The sequence below is a fragment of the Atheta coriaria genome, unplaced genomic scaffold (assembly GCF_025399875.1).
Source record: "Atheta coriaria isolate IRGN ID8LTWV9N9 unplaced genomic scaffold, Caltech_Dcor_3.1 hic_scaffold_5_pilon, whole genome shotgun sequence".
Classification (NCBI taxonomy): Eukaryota; Metazoa; Arthropoda; class Insecta; order Coleoptera; family Staphylinidae; genus Dalotia; species Dalotia coriaria.
This window is the reverse complement of record NW_027045447.1, coordinates 7,573,711-7,599,857: the sequence shown is the minus strand read 5'-3', so window position 1 is coordinate 7,599,857 and position 26,147 is coordinate 7,573,711. Positions and strand designations below refer to the sequence as shown.

The following is a 26,147-nucleotide window of genomic DNA, read 5'->3' as shown; positions in this document are numbered from 1 at the left end:
GCGCCGTGATAATTATAAGTTTCTATTCTGAATACTCACTATTAGTAAAATTAAGCCGAATATTCGTGGCCGGGGCATTTTATTGTTAAGGTACGTGTATCTTACTCGGACGAAGCGAATGTAAAGTGCGCTCTAATTGTTATAAACGCTCTACTTTTGTTTCATTTTTTCTTTCGGTTCGATTTATACGCAACGCAGTCAATGCGCATCCAGCACTTTTTCGAATGTTTCGATTCGTGACGAGTTACGGAATGGAAATAAATGCCAAAACATCAATTTTGAATTAAATTAATACTCGTTGCGTTTGTTAATTAAGTGATTAAAATAGATTTCAAGTGAAAATATAATTTAATAAGTAATAAACTTCTTGTGTTATATTGTAATTAGGGTATTGTTATAGAAATATGTTGTTTTTGTTGAAAATAAATACTTATTTAAAAATATGAACAGCGCAACATTGGGTTGCCTACATGCGAGATTCAAGATGGCGTCTCTTTGGCGCAGAATCTGTAAAATAACCTTCAAAAGGTTTTAGAGGGGTTTATAACCTGTGTATAAACTTTATTCATTAAATTCGCGTGATTACCTATTCTAGGAAACGAGCAGTAAACAGCTGAAAACTACCCCTGCAAACTTTGCCTAATTACCTTTTCGGGACAGAGTTAATTTGCATATATTCAACGATATCTGTTGTTTTTATCAACAAACTCACCTGATACGAGTACTGATATTAAAATGCAAAATGGCGTCGATTTAAACTTAAATTTGTATTTTTTAAGTTTTAAATCCGTCCTTCTGTTAAAATATGCATGAAATTATATATATTACTAATTTACATGCGTATTTTGTTTGAATAATAACTTAGCGTTTCTTTTTGCAGTTTTTCGGTGTTTTTCTTTTGTGCAAGCTAAACCACTGTAATTTACTGTAATTTTATTCAAATCTAGAGAAGTCTAGCTCGTAATTCATCGCATATCCCTTAAATTTCCCAAGAATCTCCAGAGAATGAGTCATAATCGTCCACGTATTCGTCCTTTTCCATTTTCTCGCATTTCCACGCGAGTTTCATCAGAATTCCCATTAGAATTGATGGCGCAGTTTGAGTTCGCCTATCAGCCGCTTGAAGCCGCTTCTATCGACCAGCACACAGTGGGGATCGTCGAGCGGCATTCGTTGGCCGTTACTCGTTGGTAACGGAGTGTCACTCGGTAAACAAATAAATACAAACCGATGTGAAAGCGACTCATCTCGGTGTCATGCACGCGTACACGCCGCGACGCGATAATCGATTAAATAATAAACACACATAGCCGTAGAATTCTTATATAACTTTACTTACTATTCGGTGTGCCTCTCTTCAGTTCGCGATGGATTTGCGAAACCAGAAACTCGAACAGCAAGTGAGTGTTTGATGTCGTCAAACGAAATACACTGGCTACTTTACATGTGTAGTGTGTTTGTAATGATGAAGTGCTTGCCGCATTACAGCGTTTATTTATTAATAGTATTATTTAGTGCATTGCAATCGATAATATGACGTGTTTGTTGTAGCGTCAGCTCATGGAGCAGAAGATGAAGCAGAAGAGACAAACTACTGGCATGATCCAGGCATCTGATATTAGGAATGCCAGTGCAAAAAGTAGAGCTACCAGTGCACATCGCAAGGAATTACATGGTAGATACCCAGTTGCTTGGGTTTTGATGTTTGCATGTTGGATTGCTTTTGATTTTGATCAATGTTGCATTATATAGGTTATGATGGCCCCCTTCAATATTCAATGACACATGATAATAATCCAGATCAGGTTATTTCGATTGTTCCAACTATTGAATGCATTGAAGGTAATTTATTTTTATACTTTTGTTTGCTCCTGCTTAACTTCTTTAGTTGTTTTCCTGTTTACAATAAATTATTGTTTTTAATTTGGTGAACAAATGAAAAAAAATGTAACATTTTGATACAAATTTATGAATTTTCTCTTAATTTATGTGAAAACTCTTTAAAAAATCATGAATTTATGTTGAAATTACGTCTTAAATCACCAAAAATGTGTAGTGGACTGTTCTACTTTAATAAATCAATAACTATGTTGCTAAAGTAAATATTTTCAACATTTTCACAAGCAAACTTCCAGAAATTTCTTCTATACTCTTATAAATCTGTTTCTATTCTGATGCATCTATGAATGTATCAATAACTGTGCGTGAATGTAACAGGACAAAATGCCAATGACTTAACGCGGAGTTCTTCGGAGTTGATGGACTTGGAAGATGAAGAATCAACGCCAATCACGACTCCGGACAACGGCAATGTTCCGATCAATCCTATTAATGACCAACCGCCGATGATACGCAATGGCACAACGGAATTCGAAGGAGATGTTGATGGAAACATTGACCGGTTTGTCCTGCAGCCGGCGATTCAGAAGGGTTTATACAAATGCCGCATCACACGAGACAGAAAGGGCATGGACCGTGGGCTGTATCCGACTTATTTCCTACATTTAGAGAAGGATTACGGAAAGAAAGTGTTTTTGTTGGCCGGAAGGAAACGAAAGAAGAGCGCGACAAGCAATTACTTGATTTCTACTGACCCCACTGACCTGTCCCGAAATGCTGATTCGTATGTAGGTAAGTAGGATAAATCAAGATAAATGAGGGCGGCCTTGGTCAGTTTTTGAACTTTGTTTGTATTGTATTAGGAAAACTAAGGTCGAATTTACTCGGCACGCAATTTACTATATATGATAATGGGAAATCACCAAGACGGATGGGCCCAGGCGGTGATCAACACGTCCGGGAAGAACTGGCGGCTGTTATCTACGACACAAATGTTTTAGGATTTAAAGGACCTCGCAAAATGACGGTTATTTTACCAGGTAAACAAATCCTCTTAAAATAAAAGCTAGTTTTTAAAAAAATTAAAATTTCTCGAGAAGGTATGACGACAGATCACGAACGAGTACAACTTCAACCACACGAGACTGGCGAAGGTTTAATCGACTGCTGGAAGTCGAAGAATATGGACAACCTCATTGAGCTTCACAATAAAACCCCCGTGTGGAATGATGAGACGCAATCGTACGTTCTTAACTTCCACGGTCGCGTGACGCAGGCGTCAGTGAAGAATTTCCAGATCGTCCACGATAGCGACAACGATTACGTGGTGATGCAATTTGGTCGGGTTGCTGAGGATGTCTTCACCATGGATTACAGGTATCCGATGTGCGCGCTGCAGGCGTTTGCCATCGCGCTCTCCAGCTTTGATAGTAAGTTGGCGTGCGAATAGGTCCTCACTTTCATCTAGCGCGGAGTATACAAGGTTTTATCGTTCCATTTTAATACGCGCGCACATGTGCGAAAACAAAAACATGAACACCGGTGCCTATTGATTATACTCGGATAGATTTATCGATATTCTACTGTCTGTGGTTTGATAAATGTACTTAAATGTTTTTCTCTGTTTGTATCGACTTTACAAAAGCGAATCTCGGCTCTGCGCGCAGAAAAAACGCCGACACATGAGGGTATCGTAAATTATTCGATTCTAGCTGCATTAAGGGGGTATATACGGTTAGAAAGCAAACTTGTCAATTTATAGTATTAATTTCGAATATGTAATCAGAAGAATTCTATTTTATTTCAAATATTTTCACCTATATAACCCCTTTTTGCTGGTAATGCTCGTACTAATATATTAATCAAACATGTGTGTACTTAAAAAAAGACATTCAATGTGTACGCTGTATTCGTACGGTTTACAATCGCATGCGGGAACCGCACGGCATATTTTAGCAGTTGGTTGCATCGCGGTGCTCGCACAACAAGTTCATCACAACTGAATCGATGAATACCGCAGCACATTCGTGATAACCTGTTACATGCACAATTGCATTGCGTCATGTTCATTCTCGGTAATAATTCGTAAAGTTTTGACTATAAATTTATTTGTGTTTGCTGCGGTTCCGGCATATCGTCTCGCAACCAAAAAATCACGTCTATTAAGGGGTTACATTCGTTTCAGTTAATTAAACTAAGTGCGTTATTAAAAGCATTAATTTCGATAAAAATTAGATCGTGAATAACAAAAAATAAAAACATCTCTTTTAGGTGTTGTTTTGTGCAGTAAACATATTTTTTATTGAGATGTAAAATCGTGTCGAAACGACCTTCGCAATATCATTGTAAAAGTAAATACAGCACATCGACTCCATTGCAATAATAGTTTTTATAAAATCGCGAATTAATGTTTTAAAATTTCATTTTTTGCGATTATAACTGACGATGCAATGAAATACCAGGAATTGCTCTAAATATGTTCACCTATGCGAATATAAATAATATAGTAACAAATAACCATACATAATTGAATTGTTTCACAAGGTTGTGAAAGTTTGATTACGGAAAATCGATGTAACCCCGCAAAAACTTAACAATAATCTCATTATACTAATAACTGTATTATACTAGCGTAGAGATATAAATGTGTTGATATGTTCAATGTATCAATGAAAAGCGAAGCTGTTGAGTACAGTGGTACAAACGATGATGGAATTAATCAAATTTGGTTGCCTTGATTAGCTTTTAATGAAATTTTAACTTCGCCAAAAAGAAAAATTCAAATACAATGCGACGAATTGAAGTTGAAACACGCAACCATTGTTTATGAAAACACATCGCATCGATCATTCTAGTCGTTAATTAGTAGTAAATAATGCAGTATAATTATTGATTTATAGTGTCAACAAATTAGGTAAGCCTTATTTTTAACTCGAACCGTGCGCTACAGCTGACGCGCACGAGATACCAGTTAGTATTAGATCGCATTTGTTTACTTAGGTTTTTTTTTCTACAAAGAGTACAATATTTTCAAAGACAACACGATATTTTGTGCGGTAAACTGCGCAAGCTAACAAAAATCAATTATTAATATATGCCTTATAGGATGAACTGTGTTGAATTGAAATATTTATTGTAAAAACAAAGATTATATTGTGACGATGTGTTCCAACTATCTCAAAATCAATCAGTATTGCGTTTACTTGTAAGTGGTAGTAAGCAACACTAACACCAAGTACACGAAGTTGAATTGGTACGTTTTATGTATGATATTGTTCTCGAATAAGCGATTGTGCCTTAGTTTTATCGCATTCTAGTTACAAAAGACGCAATTAGTAGCCATTTTATTGAATACGACAAACTAAACAAACAAATTGAGCGGAAAACTGGAGAGTATTTTTCTATGTGTGCTCATGTTGCACGTTAATCATAAGCACAATAATTTTACGTAGCGGCAAACTGAAAACTCGGAAACTGATTCAAAATCAAAACTCAATTATGTGCGCAAAAGATAAATGTGATTAAATGTTCCGTCGCCGATCGGTTTTTAAAAATGAATGTTGTATTCTTATTGTAAGTGTCTTATCTCATTATACAGAAATACATGTCAACATTTCCTTAATTTATTCCTTTGAGTAGTAATAAGTCACCTTCTTTTGTTTGCTTCCTATTCAAATATGTTTGTCACTGAAAACTAATCATCATTAACTAGTAGCAACTCCATTTCGAAGTAGCGTAAACATGCACGCAACCCAGTTGATGTTATAACCTCCGCGCGAGTGATCAGTACTCGTGTATTCGCTCATAATCAGCGTGTGTTTTTCAACGTAAGTACCTCATTTTTAAATCAGCAATTGTTGTAAATCGTGTTCACCGACGCCATTTTCCTGCTGGCGTAATTAACTCGTTAAATAAATGCCATCCGAGGTCGCAAATGTTCTTTGAAATAGTTTGTACGATGTTCTAAAACAGATTATTACTTCCACGTCAAGTGTAAATGTAAATATGCTGAGTGCTTACGATGCATGATTGTCCCCGCCATTCGTTTTAAACTTTCTCGCCGCAGCTGCTATCAAGTTTTAACTGCGAGTGTGTATTAGTACTGAGTCAACCTGGCAGATGGCGCTGCCTGTACTAAAATAGATAGAATAATACATTTATTTTATTGTTATTGTTAATATTGCGTGGAGGAATGTGATATATTGAATTTAATTCAGATAAACATAGTTTTTACGTCTTAATGTATATAATTTAGAGTCTTAAAACTAATATTTAATATTTTATCATTTTTTTACTTTGAAATAAATTAAAGTTTTACTCACCAGAGGTCGCGAGCAGGACGTAAACGTAGAAAATAAACCGTTTTTTTTTTGACGGATTTATTTTCTGGCGGCAAACGCACAATCAAACGAATAATCTGCAATGATTCGAATAACAGCGTAAAGTGTGTTCTGCAGGTGTTCAAGATGTCTAACTACAACGAACAGTATCAATTCCAACAGCAGCAGCAACCGCAACAACAGGATTATTGGATGCATGATCCCAATCAGTACGCCGGCTTCGAACAGGGACAGGCCGATAGCAGTTACAACTTTGAGATGCCTGTTCAGCAAGACTTTGGCAAGGAGTTGTGAGTGCTCACTTATCCTAATTGCTTGTCTTTAAACTCGCTGCGTCGCGTAACGCCGCACATAATTCGTAATTGTAATTTAACCTCACGAAATTTATTTGCGTGGTTAGCGCGCGCGCAAGTTGTAATAACATTCGCATTCGGTGCAAAGTTGGCGAAATTATGTATTCATGACATTCATAGTCATGGCGCTCTGACGGTGGCGCGCTACTCATATGTGGTCGGCGTTTAAGAATCTGATAACTAAACTTATCATCTTATGTTTCAGGGACTTTCAAACGTTCGACGCGAACGTTGGAAATGTTCAGCAATCGGCCGATATGTACGGAGCGAATCCATATTTGAATGGCGCTGATGCTGGGTATTATCAGCCGGGGCCTGCTGCTGCCGGCGACAAGTTCGAAGACTTCGAAGACGAGCCTCCCCTCCTCGAAGGTACTTATATATTTCCTCCACTATGCGGAGAAATTTATACGCGTCGCGTTAAGCCAGTCTTTTATACTCGCGGTATTTTTTTTTCGGCTGTTATCAGATGCATTTCAATTGCGCGTTTCTTTTCGATTTCTTTCGGGCGGCGTACGGACATCACGATAGGGCCCACTCGGGGCATTAAAGTGGATTAGGGTCAAACGTTAAATGGTTTGTTTTGTTAGTTGTAAATCCGGCGGCAGCGAGTGCTGAAAACGGGATAAGACAACCGGATACGTCTAATGCACTAGATTTACTTCTTAACTTAAATCCGACGCCTTAATCTGGCCGAAATTAATCATTTATACCGGCGTCGGATCTCGCTGAGATTCGAGGGATGAATATTCTGAGGTGTAGGACTCTAGGTAATTATAATTAGATGAAGCGTTGTTGTTATGCTTTTCTCTTGAAATATGATTTTGCTCGTGCGCGCACGGGTTGAAGAGGATTTGTGGTTTGGTAACGAAATCCAAAAACATAAGATTAATTAGCTTCCTAATGGATTTTAATTAAATTTACATTTTCCAAACTTCAAATTTAAACTCCAAGTCTTAAAAATGTTTATATTATATTATTTCTATCACTGGGCAATTAATTATATCAGACTGAAATATTGATTGTGTCTGTCTGCTGAAATAATGAATCTTCACACACACAAAAAAGAACTGCAAAAAGTACGAAATAGCCTTTCCTCGCACCCCAATCGATTTACCATACTTTTCACTCTCGTTCAACGCCGCACGCGAAGACGGTAAACATAAAGTTTAATTTAATTTAAGGGGGCGGCCGCAAGACGCCAAAAAAACATGACGAAATTTCGAACTCACATTTTTAAACGCCGTCGCTCGTCGCGCCGGAGCATATCGTAATGAATTATGAAATTTTGAAACTTAATTAAAAAGTTAACCATCAGCAGCCCCCGCCGTATAGGGGGCTGCTGGTTTGGATGCAAGGGGTGAGCGCAAACTTGGCGCCTTATTTTTTCGCTCCTTTTGCACGCGACCTTAGTTCTAGTAGTCACACACACGTATTGCTTTGAGGCGGCTGCGGCGTCGGCGGCGTCTGCATTGACGTCGTTCACGGTTTGGCGGCGAAGGAGCGAAGGGCGAAATTGCATCGCTTAAGCCATGATTCAAATTAGATTGCGCACTCAGATATTTATTGCTCGTGCAGTGCACAGTGCGCCAGTATCGATTTCGGACGGAGTGCCTGCTTATTTTGTTTTATTTACGTGCACGCCTTGATAAATAATATGCGATTTATCACGTATTAAGTAGTTTTCATCACTTGCGCCACCTATAGGCAATTTTCTGCATGGATTGCAACGCGGAAAGTTTACTTTTTTTGTTAGCAGATAAACGCAGCTTTGCGAAATATAAGAAACGAGAAAGCTGAACCGCCGAAAGAAACTAGTGCGCACTGGCGAAGCCTTGTTTATTTATGAGTGTTAGTTTATCCTGAAAAGTGAGGGTCGTAGATTTGGCTTTAAGGATATCAGTCTCGACCCCAATCCCTTCGGAATGTTTCCTTCTTAACCGATAATCTTTGCGCAAATTTTCAGATACGAGCTCATAAATAATACGCGAGCGCGTTTTTCCGCAAACCTCGCGTGCCACCACGCACCAACCCCTGATATACATTCATACACATATAGAAAATATCCTTTTGGGCTTTACTTAAGCAGGCGTTGTTAAATTAAATTGAATTAAATGCGAAATATATTTTTGTAGTGCAAAATATATTTTATCCAAAGTCGAATTTTATGTGTGAAAAAGTTGAAATGCAATACGCGCTAACGATAATCCGTTTTTGGTATATTTCTGGAGGCGTTGGAGGCGGCGACTACGCATTTATTTCCGTTCGTACGCATGCGAATGTTTACGTTATCAGCGCTCGGATGATTTTCTCCTCATTGAATATTCGATGCTTTCTTTTTGCAGAATTGGGCATAAATCCGGATTTCATCCTGCAAAAGGTACGTATTCACAATAGACGCTTTCACGGCTCTGTGCGCATCTGTTGTCGACGACAATGGCCATTAAAGTTATAATTTCGCGCTTTACGGCGCATTAATTCGATGCGGAATGTGTTGAAAGAAAAAGCACATATCCGCCCAAAATAAAAATGCATTGTTAGCGCAAAATATCGATACATACGCGTTAAAATGAATTTAAATTTATTATGACCTTAAAAGTTCCAAATATTATTTATTATGGAACTGAATTTATTGTTGCACAAATGTAATCACCGAGTTAAATATAGTTTTAGTTCAATGTGGTGTGCATTAGCGTAAATAACTGCATAATGTTTACGAATGTGGGCATCTCTCGAGACGGCATCATAAATATCAATAAACGTTTGCGCCAGAACAATGCCCGCATTTAAAAACGATGAACGCGACGTTCTCGAAAGAAACGTTCTCATGGGAATCATATCGAAACGAGTTGTTAGGTTGTTTCGCGTTTGTACCTCGTTCGTCTCGGCCGAAAGCCGCTCAAAACTCTATCGTCCAGACGTGGAAAGGGGTAACTTTTAAGCTGCACTTAAAAAAGTTGTTTTTTAACTTTTACTTAAAAACTCCAAACGTATTTTCATCAAAAACGTTTTATTATTTATCCATATTTATATGTTTTTTCATTCGCATTGTTTTGAAATGAAAAGCGGGCGCATCGTGATTTCCATTTGGAATTTAGAACGGAACATAATGCGATAACTTGGCGGCAAGTTTAATAAGAATATCCATCTAATTATAATTGCGAGATTCGTGCGCGGATTGTTGTCTGATACGCTTCCGGGTTGACTCGTTGCGGAGCGACGGCGATGACGAGATTAGGGAAATGTGTGCGATTTAAATAATGCTCATATATTTCCTCGCTTTTCATTATTTCTCATAATGACGACTTAACATTTATGCAACTTTAGTATACACGTGAGTTTGATAATCATTTATTATTAGTTTTGTAAAAAACTTTCGAGTGAGTTAACTCTTGAACTCGAGGATTGGAAATATCACGCATGACATTAATTACCCTCGTTTTTACTTCATTAGCGGACGCGCGTACACAGATTAAAAAAGTCAAACAAAAAAGTGGCATCGCTAACGAACGCCAAAGCCTTCAGATGAACAGAGGCTCAAAAAAAAATAAAACGCTCTCATGCTAATGACATATCTATTTAAAGCGAGGCCACACACGCGCCGCTTATGGCAAACTTTTTAATCCGCGTAACGGATTTATTCCCTTTAAATAATCCGCTTTGATCAACACGCGAGCAGCTATTTCGAAAATAATACCTACGCATGACTACATCTATACTTTTCGCGCTTGCTGTGTGACTGTGTGTGTGTGTGTGAATCGAGGAGGAAAACATTTACCGGAAAAATCGGTTTATTTTCTGGCCGTCCGCACGCGGATATGCGGATTTCGCTGGCGGTGCTGGCGCCTGAAAGAGAGCGACGTGAGTTTGGATTTTTTTTTTTGATAACTTCGCCGGAAGTTATTTGGTCTGCTGGTCGTTTTTGAAGTTTGTTAAATTGTGCGCTGCTGTGAGTGATTGGAGTTGCGCCCACGTCGGATGCACACACGCAGATAAACACAATTATAGTGTTTGGATAGAACCCAGCGAGGAATATATTCTCTGCTATTCGCGCTGAGTAAATAGATATGCAAACATAAATAGTGTGCAAGGTTATACTGCAAGGGCAAGGTTAAAAAAATGTTGTTCAAGGGTTTACAATTCCTCGTTCTTTTTTGAAACGTTACATTATTTTGTTGTGTGCGGGAAAATATTGTTGTTTGGTTTTGCGGTGTGTAAACTCACTCTAATTGGTTTTGTTGCGTCTGAAATCTTTTGTGCACGTGTTTTGGAATAACATAAACATGGTGTTTAGGGTTGAAAGTTTGGACTTTCATAATGAAGGCTATTCATCTCGAGGACCTAGTTTTTGTGTACGTGTTATTCATGGTGGAAAATGATTTTGCCGAATATAAACACTGCAAAGTGATTAAAAATTAATGGCGAAAATTGTTTCCTCAATTTACGGCGCGCACGTGATTTTCGGTGGTGTAAATTTGCGTTTTGTAGGTAGTAAAATATCCACATCCACCACCGCAACGCATTGCGCTAATTTAAATGAGAAAATGTTTCGGCGCTGCGCTTTGTGAGATTGATTCGCTTTGCGATCAGCAGGGACAAAGTAACAACATTTCCCTCAACAGCATACGTCATGAAAAAATACTGTGTGTTACAAAAATCTCCCCAAAATTAAAATAAACATAATTTATAACAAAATATGTCTTAAACATATTTAAATATAATTTTATGAAGGTGATGCTATAATTTTTAGTTGTTGTGATTATTGTAGTTACGAAATAATCAGTATGTGCGTCATGTGCCCCGTTGCATATAAGCGATGGGGCGGTTTTCTTTATAGTCGGCTGTTCGCGAGTCGTGTTCCTTTCTGACGGCGTTCACTAAAGACCGAAAGCCGAAGAAGCCTGAGTGGTTCGCATAATGTGCCGGCACGACCGGGCGCGAGGGGGCGGCGAGCACACACAGGAGACGCTTTACTATTTAACGATGACGCATTATATGGAAGGCACTTAATTAACTGCAGGAAATTTTCGGGCGCGTTTACTGAAATCCAATAGACGAAACGCCGCTAGATGGATCGTTTCGCAGCACAACTCGGGGCTTTCGACGCTTTCTTAATATTTTCCCCGCATGCCGGATGGCATACGAAGTGTTACCTACATTTTATGCCTTCGGAAGAATAAATTATTTTATCCCCGGATAAATTTATCGACAAAAACAGAAATTTTTCTATTTGTGTCATAATTATTTCCGTGATGATATAAAAGTTTATCCGTTGTGAGGTGTAAAGCGTGTGAAAAGGATTAGGCAGATTATCGTTGGTTGCGGGCGTTTAAAAACGCCGACATTAATTTTCATTTGTCACAAACAACTGTCGAATGAACTTTTTTAATTTGCCGCACACTTTTAATATAAAAAACGTTTTTATTTCCAAAAGGTGGTTTCCGCCCAGCGCGTCGTTATAAAAAATTAATGAAATCTTATTTCGGCTCATAAATTAAGCGTTTTCTTTGTGGACGCGTTCTTTTCGCAGTCTGCGCGCGGCGGCGGCGTAGGCGGCGGCTAAACGTGCAAAAAGAATATTGTATTACTCGGATAAGCGGCTGACATTTTGGCCGAGCGTGTTCCGTTTTTGCGTATTCTTCGATTGCCGGCCGCGGCGAGAATCCTTACATGTACAATGAACGACACCGTCGACATTTTTCATGCCCGAAATGCGACCCGCGTGTTGTTTGCTTTCGGCTGAAATATTGCCGGCGAGAAAGATGCGCAAGAAAAATGATATCCCTAACCCAGATTTTGGGCGAAATATGCTCAAATTGTAAGTATTACTCGTACCGCGTCCGAGATATGTACACACTTGACACGTATTTATTATCTTGAGTTTTCCACCATTCAAACATTACCGTAATACAACAAATAAAAAGGATTTTACCATTTTATGTAGGTGTATCCATCGATCGATTTATATGTGCGTTGAAATGACCGTGCGAAAGAAAAACAATTTGATTTCGTTAACAAGGATTTTCGCTATACAATAAAAGATACGCGCGCGAGCGGCGCGTAAAAAGCTCGCGAGCGCTCCGGGCACTTTTATCCGAACGTATAAAAGTTGGAAGTTGAGCTAAAAAGCAAATAAAAGTATCCTTTAGAAGGATATTAATAAAACGTATTCCGGGATTTACAATAACGCCGCGCTAACAATAAATTTTATTGGAAAAAGTAAAGCGGCAAACTACAGCCTGGCGCCGCCACCATCGACGCGTATATATCGAGACATGGTAACAAATGTTCGGCCCGGTGCTTTTTCCACGCCGGATCGTAAATTAAACTTTAGGGGCCTCCTCACACGCACGCCGGCACACACCCGTGTGTGTGCAAACACTCTGCTTATTTTCCAACTTTAAAATTCCTGCGAGTGTACAACCATTTTTAATGTTTACCCAACGGTGTGGTGAATGTTCTCCGAGTGTAAATTCTCTTCGGTTAAACATTCATACTAATTTTCAGCGTTTTATTGCCACGCGAGCGAGTTTAGCTTCTGCTAATGTTATATTTTTGTTTTAAACACAATTCATTCATTAGCTTAATTAAATTTTTGGATTTATTGCTATTGACATCCGATTTAGGGCGTTTTTATGGATTAATAAATTTAAAAATATTGCACTACATTACTATATTAATATTGGTTCAATATTATGAACTTAATAAGGAAATAATATTTTAATATTCTGTTTTTGTTCTTGGAAGTATGACTGATAATTTTATTTATAACACACGCGCCGCCATCGACTTACGAGGAAGCACTCATAATTAAAATGTAGAGGACGCGTAACATAATAGATGGTTAGTAAACGAAACCTTTTAGTGCCGCACAGAGAGTCGGAAAATGCAATTAAGGTTCGCGATATGGCACAGCCGCGCGCGCGCGCGCCTCCACCAACCCTCTACCCCTTTGCGATCGCTCGCTTCGCTTTGACTAAAGCATCTCAAGTGTCTCTTGCACGGAAATTGCTCCGGCCGGCGATGATGCGGCGAAGCAGAAGGTGTATCAGCGCACCGCGATGAGGAATGAGGAACGAGGGATGAAAATTATAATGGGACTCTGCGCTTGTAAATGCCAAAGTTACGACTCACTCACTAAACACGCGAATAAAAAGTATAAGATAATGTAAGAAGTACTTACAAGTATTTTCTTGTCTTTGACAAATAATATTAGGGGAGAGTAGCCATATTTGGACCATTTTTATATTTTTTGATTTATAGAGCCACATATAAACTGTCAATAAAAATTAAGTAGCGGAAAAGTAACTCACAAGGCTTACCAACAAAATGATATTTTTGGTTTAAGTAAAAATTATATTTATACCCCTCAAATTTCATTTTAAAAAAATTGTGTTTTTGGTCCAAATTAAGAAACCGGTTTCCTAAATTGGACCGCGCGGTTTCCTAAATTGGACCATGCTTTTTTAACGGCAATTAACACAATAGTAAATTTTAGTTTTAGCAGTAACACAAGCACATTTTGTATAAACCAAAGTGCGGCATTTCATACAGTGGATCATTTCGAAGATTTGTGCTCGTCCACAAGCTTTTCTAGGAGGTCGAAAAAATGATATACGTTTTCCCTGTTAAAACCCCGGTGCCTGTCTTCGGTCCAACTTCGGCAACTTGAAGAATTTTTATTTAATTGTCAACGACAATCTTAATATAACATAACCTCTCAAAATTAATACTATAAATTATAGATAAATAAAGAAGCTTTCTGATAATAAAATAATAATCGGTAAAACTAACGTTTTAACGGCTTGACAGCTCTTGCACTTACGTCGTTATAATAGATTTGATAATCAATAATACACGAAGTTGTTGTCACGACGAAAGCACGCGGCAAGTTTTAACCCAAATAGTTGCATTAATTGTTTATAAATACGAGTAAAACAAGGGGCCAGTCAATTTTTGCATAAACTTCAACAGTCCGCGGATATCGTGGTGGTCCAACTTAGGCGCTGGTCCAAATTATGCTACCTTCCCCTATTAATTTCTAGAAGAATACTCAACTTGGTACTTATTAAAACATCAAAGTAAAGTTATATTGATTTGTGCAGCAGTTGTAGTTTTATTTACCCGGCGTTATTTTACCGTCTAGAATTACCTGCCTGCGTTGGTTTGGAAAGCAGTCGAGAAGATTGTGTTACTTCAGCGGAGATAAGTAACCCTGTTGCACGGTTGTCGGGTTGCGGGGGTGGCTTGGCGTGTTGGTGCAATTGAGCGAACTCAAACTTTGGCTAAGACACAACGCAATTAGAAAAGCCCACCATGCGCTCGCGGGCGTTTAATTCAATTTGTTGCGCGAGCCGATAATCAATTTAATTATTAATTCTAATCGAATTTAATTACTTACGTAATTTGCACGTAATAAAATTAAAATTTAAAAACGAAATCAAATAAATATTTATTTAGTTTAATTGAAATTTATTGCTAAATAATAATAATATTGAAAATGTTCATGTGCAAACAAAAATATTTATTTCGAATGCATTAATGCATCAATATAAACAATGGCAAGAGAAATTAAAAATGCAATTTTAATGTATAATTAAATAAATAAATAATTTCGCGTGGTTATTTAAATTGTGTAGTGTTCATGAGTGTCCTTTGGAGCGTCTAACTTGTGCCATTAAATACGACACAATGAATGCACCCTGCCACGGCAGGACGTGCCCTTCATTACGAATGCGCTTCTTCTGTCGCAGAAGTGCACCCACCGCCTGCATGGGGGTAATTTGCGCGGCGACGGCCTCGAAAATAATTCGCAGTACTTAAGTGCACAATTAAAACGTATAATTACTATGCGCCTTTTTTTCTCTCGCCACTGCAGGCAGAAAAATAAATAAATTAAACCGCGCTGCGTCGTGGCAAATTGCTGGAAAAGCACTCGTTTCGATTTATAGTTTCGAGTTTATTATTTTTAACTCACATTTATACCGCTGACAGTTTTATTGCGCAACATTATGTTTTGTAATCACTTGTTATTGTTTTGCGTTTGGTAGCCAAACAACGCATGGATTTGACGTTGGCAATAACATTTGTAATTAGTAATCAAATATTTTCGATTGAGATGATCTTTCGGTTATGAATGTGTGCAATTAGACTTTTAATTGAAACACGTACGCGCGTCGAGCTTTATTTTTAAACAATATCGGGAAATGAACGAATAAATTCGATGCATCTGGTGTGTGTTTGCAAAAACCTCGTTACCAGCACATTTGGGTACACTACAACCTGCTATATTGTTATTTAAACATGCATTTCTAATATACAGTCAGTTAACATAAAATATTACATTTTATTCACGTTCGTGTATAAAGTATTTTAAATTTTTTTGTTATCATGTGATTTAATAGTTTAATGTTTTATTTTTTGTGTTTATTGAAACAGTAGGTGTGATAGCTTCGAAGGGCGAAAATGTATGTCGATAAAAAGTTTCGAACTAGTTGGGGGCGGCGGCGACGGCGGACGGACGCGCAGAATTGCGAAATAATGACAGAGACTGTTTGTCTATGTGCATCGGAACCATTAATACACTTGTCGGCCGGATTTGCAATCCAGCTGGTGCACGCGCGCCGTCCCCGCAGCACAAACAAACGCATCCGAGGGGCGGCCTCGTTCTTTATATACACGCGCCAGTCTTTGCCGCCTGCGTCCCGTGGACCGAACCCATAAACTAAGCAAACATGCAAAAACTTTGTCAGTGTCACGTACGGTCTAATATTCTCTTTTGTGTGCACACACTTCTTGTGCCAGCACATACCCTCGCGCGAAATTGGGAACGAACGACGCAAGTGTGCGCCTGCAACACTCACTCACACGCTCGCCCGCGGGGGCGGAATAGTTGTTTGATGGCCACAACTAAAATTACGCCTCGTGCTGCGCGCATTTCCTACGGAGTGAAGAAAAAGCCGCTTACGTTGGGGTTTGCTGGGGCCTCGGGAAATTAATTGGAAAGTAAACAGTCGACATTAAACATGCATCAATAATTTGCGTCGAAAGTTTACCGGCGCTTGTGATGTTTTCTATTCTTTGTTTGGTCTAGTCGGTTCGGCGGGCTGTTAGCGCTGTTTTATTAAAATGAAAACAAATAACCGGTGATTTTTCAACTGGTAGAACGCGTTGCAATGCGTTGCAATGCGACTCACTTTTCTGCTGTATACAAATGGCAGGCTATTTTCATCACAAACCGTTTGCTCACTTTTTAAAAAATACAAAAATAAAAGCGGAAATAATAAAAACTAAAAACCTTTGACCTGTTTAACAGGTTTTAATAAAAGTTCAAAGGTGGAATGTTTATTTATTGTAACGATTTTAATATCGAGTAAATCACAATTATTGTAGGGGTGACAATAATGGCGGCTATTATCCGTCACGTTGCGTATCCACAGGGTATCGTAAGTTTTTCTCGCGTTAGTAAGGTCTTGGTGACCTTAGCGTAACGACCACCCGGAAACAGTGTGCGCGCACCAGGGATAATTTTTGCTCGCATCCGACCCGGCGAGTTTTTGCCGCCACCGGCGTGGCACAAAAGTGCCATCGTAGGGACAAGCTACGTTTGACCGCCAAGGCTTGCGTGAAATATTTTTATACAGTAACGACTGTAACGCGCTGCTTTCTTTTCGTTTTAAAAAATATTTAAACACACAAAAAGTTTTGTTTTCTTTAAGGTCGGAAGTCAACATTGTAAACAACAATGTATTCAGTTATGAATTATTTATTTGAATATAATATTACATATAAAATGTGTAGCAATTTTTTGATTGCGAATATTTCGAGTTTTTAAATGTCTGCTTGACATTTATTTTACTCAAGAATGAAACCTTTTGATGTGAGTCGACATTTTCAACATTTTTACCCGGCGGGGCTTTGGTTTTGAACGTGTCGCAAAGTGGTAACGCTCCACTTAGACGGCCGGGGGTTAATCCACCTCCGCCCACGAAAGCTAAGTGGAAAAATTCGGATGTAACAAAAACGTAAGAGGCGCGCGCGTAGGAAAAATGTTTTAATTTTTCCGAAGCAATCCCATCGCATTGCATTCGCGGCGGCGCGAAGTTTCTTCGAGTGGCCTTTGATTGTGTGCCTGCGCGGCCGAGCGCAAACTTATTCCATTTAACACGCGCCTTAACTTAATAACCATAATTAAAACTTCAAGTAGGAGAAAGGCGGAACGCGCATTTAAAAAAATATTAAATGCTCACTGGTGCATGGACAATATCTTCACAGAAAATTAATTTTCTTATGTCAGGTTGGAGGAGCTTTCTGAGGAATTATTATTATAATAAGTATTTTTTTGGCTTCTGTTTGTGCACGAATCGTTGCATGTGTTTTTCTGCTGCACCGGCGGATAAGATTATGAATGTAATATATTAAATACCGGCTTTTATAAAACATTTTCAGTCTGGTTGAGATTCGCAGATTAACAATTTCCTGGCGTTATTCGCACGGGCGCGGTGCACGCTGAAAAAGTTGTTTTAAACTTTTGTCGGTCGCTTTTTCTAATTCTGACGGTTTCCCTTTTTTCGCCCATTCGCGCGTGTCTTTAAACTTTCTAGTTGAAAATTTTATGATTTTCCATTTCGCGCCGAGCGCCGGCCCTTCATTTGCGGGTTTCTTTTTCGAATTACGAACGCAAATGCACGCAGCGCAAAGAAAATGACTAAACGAGGCTGACTTTAAAAGGAAGGGGGGGGGGCGGCGGCTAATTTTGCCGCCCGAAAATTAATTAGTCGGAAGAACTTTTTGACGCTTTTCAAATGGCTTTTTTGTGTGATGTGCTTTCAGTTTTCGTAATTTCGTTCATTCCGCCTACAACTCTTATAATCATAATCGAATCAATTTGCGGAAGGTGGTGGCCGGTGCAAGAAAAAATCGAAAAAGCTTTTAAAAGGCGCGTAAAGGCTGTGAAAGGGAGGGTGGAGGCACGCGGCAGAAGAAAGAAAAATGAACAAAGTGCAAATTACAAACGGCATCGCCAAGGACACCGCTGAGAAACTGTTGTGCTTTTTTATTTATTTTCTGTTCTTGAGCTACAGAGAAACCGTTTTATTTTTGGGCGGCTGCGATGTGCAGCTGGGGCGTGCGGATGGATGAAAAACGAAGGGTGGCGAAAACAAGACATTGATAAAATTCCGCAGTGAATTTATACGCTCGGGAATTGTCGTGAATTTTTCACAATCTCGCGGGACTTGAGTGTGTGTACATATTTCGTTAGCACAAACAGTGCCGAATTTAAATAACAGCCGCGCAATTAGCCATCACCCCCGCTTATGGAATAAATCCAAAATTTGTACAAATCGAGTTTGCAATTTGTCTCTACGCTTAAGATTTCTCCTCTCTTATGACGACGACACGCTGTGTGTGTGTGTGTGAATGGCGTTTTGCTCGGGCAAATCTAACTAAGTTAAATTACCTCACGATCACGTTCATGTTCAGCGCTTTTTCTTCGATTGCTTCGACCGAACTTCGTTCTTCGATTCCGCGCGCAAAAAAGCGAGCGAGACGAGAGCGTGCGCGCACATTTTCGCTGCGAACGTGCAAAACTTTGTCAGGCAGGAAGCGGTGGACGAAAAAATCAAATCATATATGCAAATTTTCGACAGCGGCGTCGAACCGAAACGTCGTTTAAGGTGATGAGCGGCTTGGTAAGGCGTCTTCGTTTGTTTCTTCTGAAATCAGTCTCAGGACTCAAGAGATTTCCTCTTTTTTTTTACAAATGTTTTATTTAAATTTTGCTAATCAGAAATTTTCACAAAGAAAAATATTGAATTCTATGAGGAAATATTTAATTGGCAGTTGTAAAAAAATTATAAATACTTGTGATTTAAGCCCCGTAGAATTCGTAGAAAACATTAATTATTAGACTGTTAATTAACGAATATCTGAGGCTTTATATTATTCCCTGTAGTAGGCTAGTGCAACGCAACCGGTAGGTCCTTGGCGCAGATTGTCGTAATGGCGCTCAGCGTCCTCTCGCAGCAGCAAGCTAATTAACCACTCGAAACTGCATTAAATTCTAGTTTTGTATTAGCGCCGGTGCCCGAGCCGCTGATGGCGTTCCTCCTCTCGCGTTAATGGGATGTAAACGGAGAGTAATGCGCCAACATAAAGAACAAAGAAGCGCAGGACTCGTCGTCGTCGACATCATTCACGAGTGTCCGATGTTGACGGCGAGCAGATTGCACTTAAGTCGATGTTTTATTAATTGCTTCGGGAGTATAAATGGCTTTTCCACGAGGATTCTTCTCGTCTGGCAACCTCACAACCCCACTTCCGGCTGCCGGTAGACTTTATAGAACACCTTAACGGAAATATCGGATGACGGCGAGAATATTCCGCAGTGCGCGCGCGAGAAAATTGGATTCGCGATTTTCTCTTCGGCGCGCGTTTGCTCATAAAGCCTGAATCGGAATCTTTTGTGAAAAGAAGTGGCGCGGAGGGTGACTTTTCCTTAACCCCTTTTTCTTCTTGTTTTACATCTAAATCAGTAAACAATGAAGCTATTCGTTCTTGTTTTATCCTTAACGTTTTTCGAAAATCGCATAAATCTCGATAATTTGCGCTTGGTATTTCTTCGCAGCCGGTAGGGGATGAGATAAACGTGTAAATTAAAAGCGAGAATGAGCGTAAAAGCACACGAGAAATTTTCTCGAATTACAAATGCTATTAGCTCTGATTTTGATTCGATTTTCCCGTAAATTATTCGCCTCAAGGCGGCGGCGTGCTCACACAACAAATGCACATGTATGCTCAAGGGTTGTTTCTTTTGTACATCTTCATCAATAACGAATTAATTAAAACTGAAAGCATGCCAAACGAAATTAATCTCGAAATTCCACTTTGAGTCGAAATTAATTGAAATATGTCCGGGGCGATGCGTGCGAAAATAGAATGGAAATTTGAAAGTTAATTTTTGAATAGTTGTTTGTCGACCGGGGGACGGAAAAGTTTTGCCTGCCAGCGAAAATAAGGAAAAGTTACCGAAAGAATGAATTTGCAGCGGCGCCTCGACACGAAAAGGGATTTAATAAATATGCATTTAAGCTTTTTGTGTTGTAATTTTCGTTTGGCGGGTGCTGGCGGCTGGCGGCCAGGACCTCTCTCATCATCTCCTTGATATTCGCAAACTTCGAGGCGTCGCATTGAATTGAATTTGAGCGCGCCGCGTGTTTTCGGCCAGTTCCTCATCGCACACCGGCGGCACTGAAAAAAAAAGCCAACTAAAGTTTATATCGGGACGGCGGCGCGCTTGTTGAATGTAATTCAATGAGATGTAAGCAGGTGAGCGGAAAACTAGGATGCCGTATAATCATTTGCATCCGTTAATGGTGTTTGCGCTTTCATTTCGCATTTTGCGCACGCCGGCGGGCACGCCATCCTCTCGCGGTGATCTCGTTATCAAGTAACATGTTTTGCGAAAATGCGTTTAATATCAAATATGCTGCAGATGCGCCGCCATTATGTCCACGCGACGAAACAATGAAACAATGTTGCGTGTTTGATATTAAATTTAATCAAATTTTCTTCTATTGTGCTCCGCCCACCTTGGGATAATGCGCATGCGCGATATGCTTAGATTAAATAAGTTGTGCATTGAGCTGAATACGAGTAATAAATTATGATAATAAAGGCGCGTAATGAAGCCATAAAACTAGCTCAGTAGCTCGGTTTATTGTCTTTCGTCTGCGACGTGGCTTTATGGATGGTGAGTAATAATTGATAACGGCGGATGCTGGCGAAATCTTAGCTCGGAGATAATCTCCGGAGCGCTGACCGATCGTAAACACGTAATGTCTAAATATCATTCTTGCTATAATGCGCGCGTGCACCAATTATGAACTTTAAGTGCTTTTAGTGTTCCGTGTTGTAAAGTGAGCCACTGAAGGAGGCGGCACAGCGAAGGAAATTACGATCAAACACAGAAAAAACTTTGTGCGGGTCGATTTGGACCGAGGTGACCCGAACGCAAGATTTATACGGAATATAACGTTAATTTTATAGAGCCGAGCAAATTGTCAAATTGTTTTAACCCTTGTTCACCGCGATAAATCATCCTCTATCTGGTGGATAATAAATTTCTTATTCGATTGTGTTTGGACCATTCACATAGGTACTACTCATTTAGGTCCAAGTTTTATTCTCTCTCTATCGCTGGGTTTATTTTAGTTTGAGAATTTAGTTTCGATCTAAACGGCTTTTAAACGTTTTTCTCTTGTTGGTGGCGAGTTGAGTGTCCATCGAAAGTTTCGCGTTGTCAACTCGTCGATGATTGAGTATGTGCTTTAGTCCTTTGAAGTTTTTAAGCGGCGGAGGCGGCTGTAGTGCAGTGGAAAGCGGCTTAAATCAAATAAAACAAACTTTGCACACGCTAATCGGCTTTGAAGAAGCCTCGTCGGATACACGTGAACCATTTCACTTATTAGCGAAATCTGCGAGCTCATCGTCGGCTTCGCATGCGTGTGGCATGCACCCATACTAAATCTACTCAATAAAATATAAACTTTGGTAATGCTATTTTAGTTTTGTAACTTCTGCTTATGACTGTTTGTGGAGCCGTGTTTCGAAGTCGGGCGAATAACTATAATACAATGCAAAACTGTGCGAGTCGCGGTCGGGTAATTGCCGATAGTTTTGCGAACTTTTGCGTTTTGAATGTCGAAATTTTGAAGGCGCAAATTTCAAAGAGCGTGGTTGGGGGCTTGCGGATTTCTTTGGCGGCGCGCGTCGCACTTTAATTTATTTTTAATTAACGCCGCTCTGGGCAGAGCGCCAGAAGCGTGTCTCGGTGGCCTATCCTAGCCGCCAACCGCCGCCGTCGACCATTCTCCACGATACTACACATTGTAGAAGTTAGAAGAGTTAGAGAATAATTATATAGGGCGTTTTAAACAATTATATAAAAATTAAATTTTTATTTTTTAGAAATTATTTTTTCTGTTAAATTATTTGAAATATTTTAATTTTATATAAAAAATAGTTTTTATACAATGCCCGGTATATGCTGCTAACACTTGGACACCAAAACTCCACCTCCCGTCGAACTTTAGTAATTACTCTGGAAGGACTATACGAGATTCGTCCGCCTTGGTTCCCGTTTTCAGGCTTCCCAACAGGCAGCAGGACGCTCGCAGCGTTGGCGCTCTGTCGGATGTGTTTTTTCAAGGCGAACGTGTCAACTCTAAGGACGCCTATCAAATTAGCCAACCGACTTTCCATCACATTGCGCGGCAATTCGACTCTCCTCCGAAATGCGAGGAATTTGTGCGAAGCGAGGATTCCGCGCCGTCACCCGCCTCCCGTCGACCGCGCTCGCGCGGCACGTCGCAAAAACCAATGTACTTACTGGGATTAAACGGAAATTAGCCCTCGGGCGCGTAATTGAAATAAGGAAAATATTTATTATAAATACAACCGGATGTGTAATGAAAATCCAAAGGGTTGAAAAAGGGCAAATTCTTCCAGCTACCACTGCTGGTTTCATTGTTAGTTATTAAAAGGTGTCGGCCATGCAAATAGGGAGGCGAGTCGTCTGTTATAATCAGACGGCGTGGGCGTCGAGTGAAAAGACGTGTTATATCACGACGAAATAGCACAAGTGCATTTTCCGGGCGCGCGTTGAAAACATGCTCGCTCGCGTTCTTTATGGCGCGTCCTCGAGAGCATCGCGCGCTCGTGATAAGCGAAGTGTCATTGCCGGAACGAAAGCACATGTTCTTATTAAATACATACGTGCATGCATGCGGATGCGTCCGCTTCTCGCGCGAATTGCACTCGTAAGTAAAATATATATTTCAATTGCTTCACTTGTCTCGTTGTGTAAAAAGATCCTCGACAAAGACACCGCAGTGTTGAACCAACAAAACACATCACATGAAATACCAACATTACACAACTGTAGTTTTATATTATTTTTTAGTAATGAATTTTATTTTATTTTATTTTATTTATATAATGCTGTGACGGCTCTGAATGAAAATCAAGTGGGTTTGTGAACGTCAACATGTTTTCATATATGCGCTTGAAAATATAAAGGACGATAAGATGATTCAGGGGAAGAATAACAGGAGGCGAGCGAACGTCGACGCCTAGACAACTTTATCACGACACTCAATTTCCCCGTCGCGACGCGTCACCTCCGCCGCCACCATCCGCCGCCATCCGACTATTTACATTTCGCTCATTCAGCTGCCTTCATTCGTTTTAAAATTTATTTGCGCAAGCGTTTAGCGCGTTTGTTTGCTTGCTCGAAATGAAAATCTGCAAAAAACTAACGCCGTCGCACGCAATTTGTCGAAAATTTTGCGTCGGTTGTAACTTTTTAGCAGGCGCGTCATGAAGACGCAAAGATTTGGAATGCTGTTAAGGTGTGTCGTGTGGACAGGGAACGGGTTGATGCACACGTTCGAATATTCTAAGAGAAAAAAGCACACTTGCGGAATATGTTAGTGACAAAAACACAAAAAGACTAGGAGCAAGCAGCGCATGCCACTATGGCCTCCTGTGTTTCGCTGCAGCGTTGCGTTGCGGCTGTGCGCGATCACGAATGGAATATTAAGTCGGAATGGTTTTGGTTGGAAGTAGTTGTTCGTGGGGGCCTGCATGAAATATGACGGGCTTCATATTTATTTCCCTAAAAACGCCCCGAAGCGACCGAGCGAACACGAAAAAGGACGCTTTTTCACTGCGAGTATTTTTGAGCGGCCAAATTTGCGCAACCTTTCGAGGACCGGACCAGTTATGATTAACTCGCCGAATTTGTAATCCGCCACCGCCGAAAAATATCTATTAAGAAAAGTTTCTCCATTACTTTTACAATAAATTTACACTTTTGACAAAGGTACTAAACGTTTATTACAAAAATAAGCGCTCTGATTCATTATACACGATCGTGAATAATGTAGTGGAAGCAAACATTACTATTCCGAGGCATGGAATGAAATAGTAATATACAGTCGACAGAGGACATTGCTGGCGAAATAATGCAATGGAATGAAAGAGTGTCGGACACGCGGGTAGCCGTCGTCGTCGTCGACGGCGGCGGCGCGTATAATGGGTAACATAGTTTTACACCTTAATCCCGAGGGAGCTCGACAACCGGAGCAAATTGTCCCAGGGCACGTATAAGCTCAATGAGGCGACCGAAAACCCGTGTGTTAAACTGGCCTTATCTTACGTATTACTGCTGTGCGCGCGCGCTATTATTTGTCCTACTCGCCTGCTGCCTCTTCCTCCCGCCGGCGTCCTTATCCTTAACCGAGATAATTAGAACAAGACCGTAATACAAGTGAACACATCAAACAACGAAATTAATGGCTGACAATTTATGAATGCTGCGGTGGGGTTACACCTACTGGGGGATTCAAGCAAATCAAAGATGGCCGCCGTACAACTACATCTTGTGTTTTTAATAAACACAACGTAATATATACCCAATTCGGGTTTAATTAATAGAATGTTTAAAAGTGAAAATTTTGGATTTTAACCCAAGTTGATGTAATGTGTAATGAAGGTAGAAGACATTATGCGGAAACGATGAAACGAAACGTTTTGGGGGAGCACATGGTACATGGAACGCACGCGTAATTAAATTTCGAAAATAAATCAGGGAAACACATTCGCTGCCGCGGCTGGGCCTTACCAAAACCGCCGCACGTTGGGCCCGAAGGGTCTATTAATGTTGTAAATCGCTTGGAAGATACAAAAATCTTTCCGACAAACACCACCTAACCAAACATAACCTAAACGCACGCAATATATATAAAATACGTGGATTTAATTTCAATTTATTGTTTTTCTGCTGAACAATTTAACAATTTCGAAGGTTGTAGCCGGGATTCAAAAACTCTATAACTAGGTCATCCGAAATGATCATCATCTTGATAAACGCGCGGAGACATCGCTTTGTTAATATTCGCACTTGATGGTCCATTTATGTTAATGGCCTTCCTCGCATCCAGAGTATGGTAATGCATTTAATCACGGGCCGAGATCTGAGAGTCAATTAGCGAATGACAGTGATGTTCGACGCCGGCGCGCTCTCTGTGACAACCTCGAGCGTCATAACTCACAAGCATGGCCGCCATGGCATTCGTTGTGTGTGCAAGTGCAAGTGTAGATTACTGACAACCAATGTCGGCGAATTTGTAACACAAATGCCCACCGCCCCGAGATTGGTGCTCGTTACGCTGATTGCGACGCATTAATTTATCACCGCTGCCACTTGATTATAAATTATAACATTCTAAAAATTTGCATACACGAAAACACACGTTAATATTACGAAAAGGTCTATGCTGGGGGTTATAATTAAAATGGCTAATAAATACAGTTAGCGTAATTAAACACACTCGAGACTTTCGGGAGGGTTGCGAAGATAATCAAGTAATATACCTTACCGTGTTGAAATTGTTAAAATTATTCTCTGCCGCAATTTTATGTGCCTGCTAGATCTAAATCTAGATTACACTGAACATTCGTTTACATAACTTTTAGTTTTGCTTAAAGTTTACTCTCGAAACGAAAAATTGAGGACATAATTTCGCAGTGCATTGTTGCGATGCGGCTTTCA

At 39.8% G+C, this 26,147-nt stretch overlaps 2 protein-coding genes across 6 annotated transcripts in view; both read left to right on the top strand.

Moving 5' to 3' along the window:
* Positions 1–1,257: 1,257 nt before the first annotated feature.
* Positions 1,258–5,450, top strand: ktub (Tub domain-containing protein ktub). 2 transcript variants are annotated; one of them, XM_065302515.1, is made up of 6 exons: positions 1,258–1,400; positions 1,552–1,675; positions 1,753–1,842; positions 2,218–2,631; positions 2,703–2,879; positions 2,940–5,450. In XM_065302515.1, the coding sequence occupies exons 1-6, from the start codon at positions 1,368–1,370 to the stop codon at positions 3,287–3,289; spliced, it is 1,188 nt and encodes a 395-aa protein (XP_065158587.1). In that variant the 5' UTR covers positions 1,258–1,367; the 3' UTR covers positions 3,290–5,450. The 2 variants fall into 2 exon arrangements, with proteins under 2 accessions (XP_065158587.1, XP_065158588.1); XM_065302516.1 differs by lacking the exon at positions 1,753–1,842.
* Positions 5,451–5,542: 92 nt separating this feature from the next.
* The window catches only part of Yip1d1 (Yip1 domain-containing 1), a 148,522-nt gene continuing 127,917 nt past the window's right edge, over positions 5,543–26,147 (top strand). For 2 of the 4 annotated variants that reach the window (XM_065302524.1, XM_065302527.1), the window contains exons 1-4: positions 5,544–5,666; positions 6,297–6,469; positions 6,738–6,904; positions 8,878–8,912. In XM_065302524.1, the coding sequence (XP_065158596.1) occupies positions 6,306–6,469; positions 6,738–6,904; positions 8,878–8,912 (366 nt within the window). In that variant the 5' untranslated portion in view covers positions 5,544–5,666; positions 6,297–6,305. Of the gene's footprint in view, positions 5,667–6,296; positions 6,470–6,737; positions 6,905–8,877; positions 8,913–26,147 lie in introns of all 4 variants that reach the window. The other 2 variants (XM_065302526.1, XM_065302525.1) reach the window with 2 other exon arrangements.

What these genes read in the sequence shown, in the direction of transcription:
- ktub (XM_065302515.1), top strand. Translation starts at nt 1,368, where the DNA reads ATGGATTTGCGAAACCAGAAACTCGAACAGCAA. An exon ending in AAATGCTGATTCGTATGTAG is followed by an intron (nt 2,632 to 2,702) that starts GTAAGTAGGATA and finishes GTATTGTATTAG; the next exon opens with GAAAACTAAGGTCGAATTTA. An exon ending in AATGACGGTTATTTTACCAG is followed by an intron (nt 2,880 to 2,939) that starts GTAAACAAATCC and finishes TTTCTCGAGAAG; the next exon opens with GTATGACGACAGATCACGAA.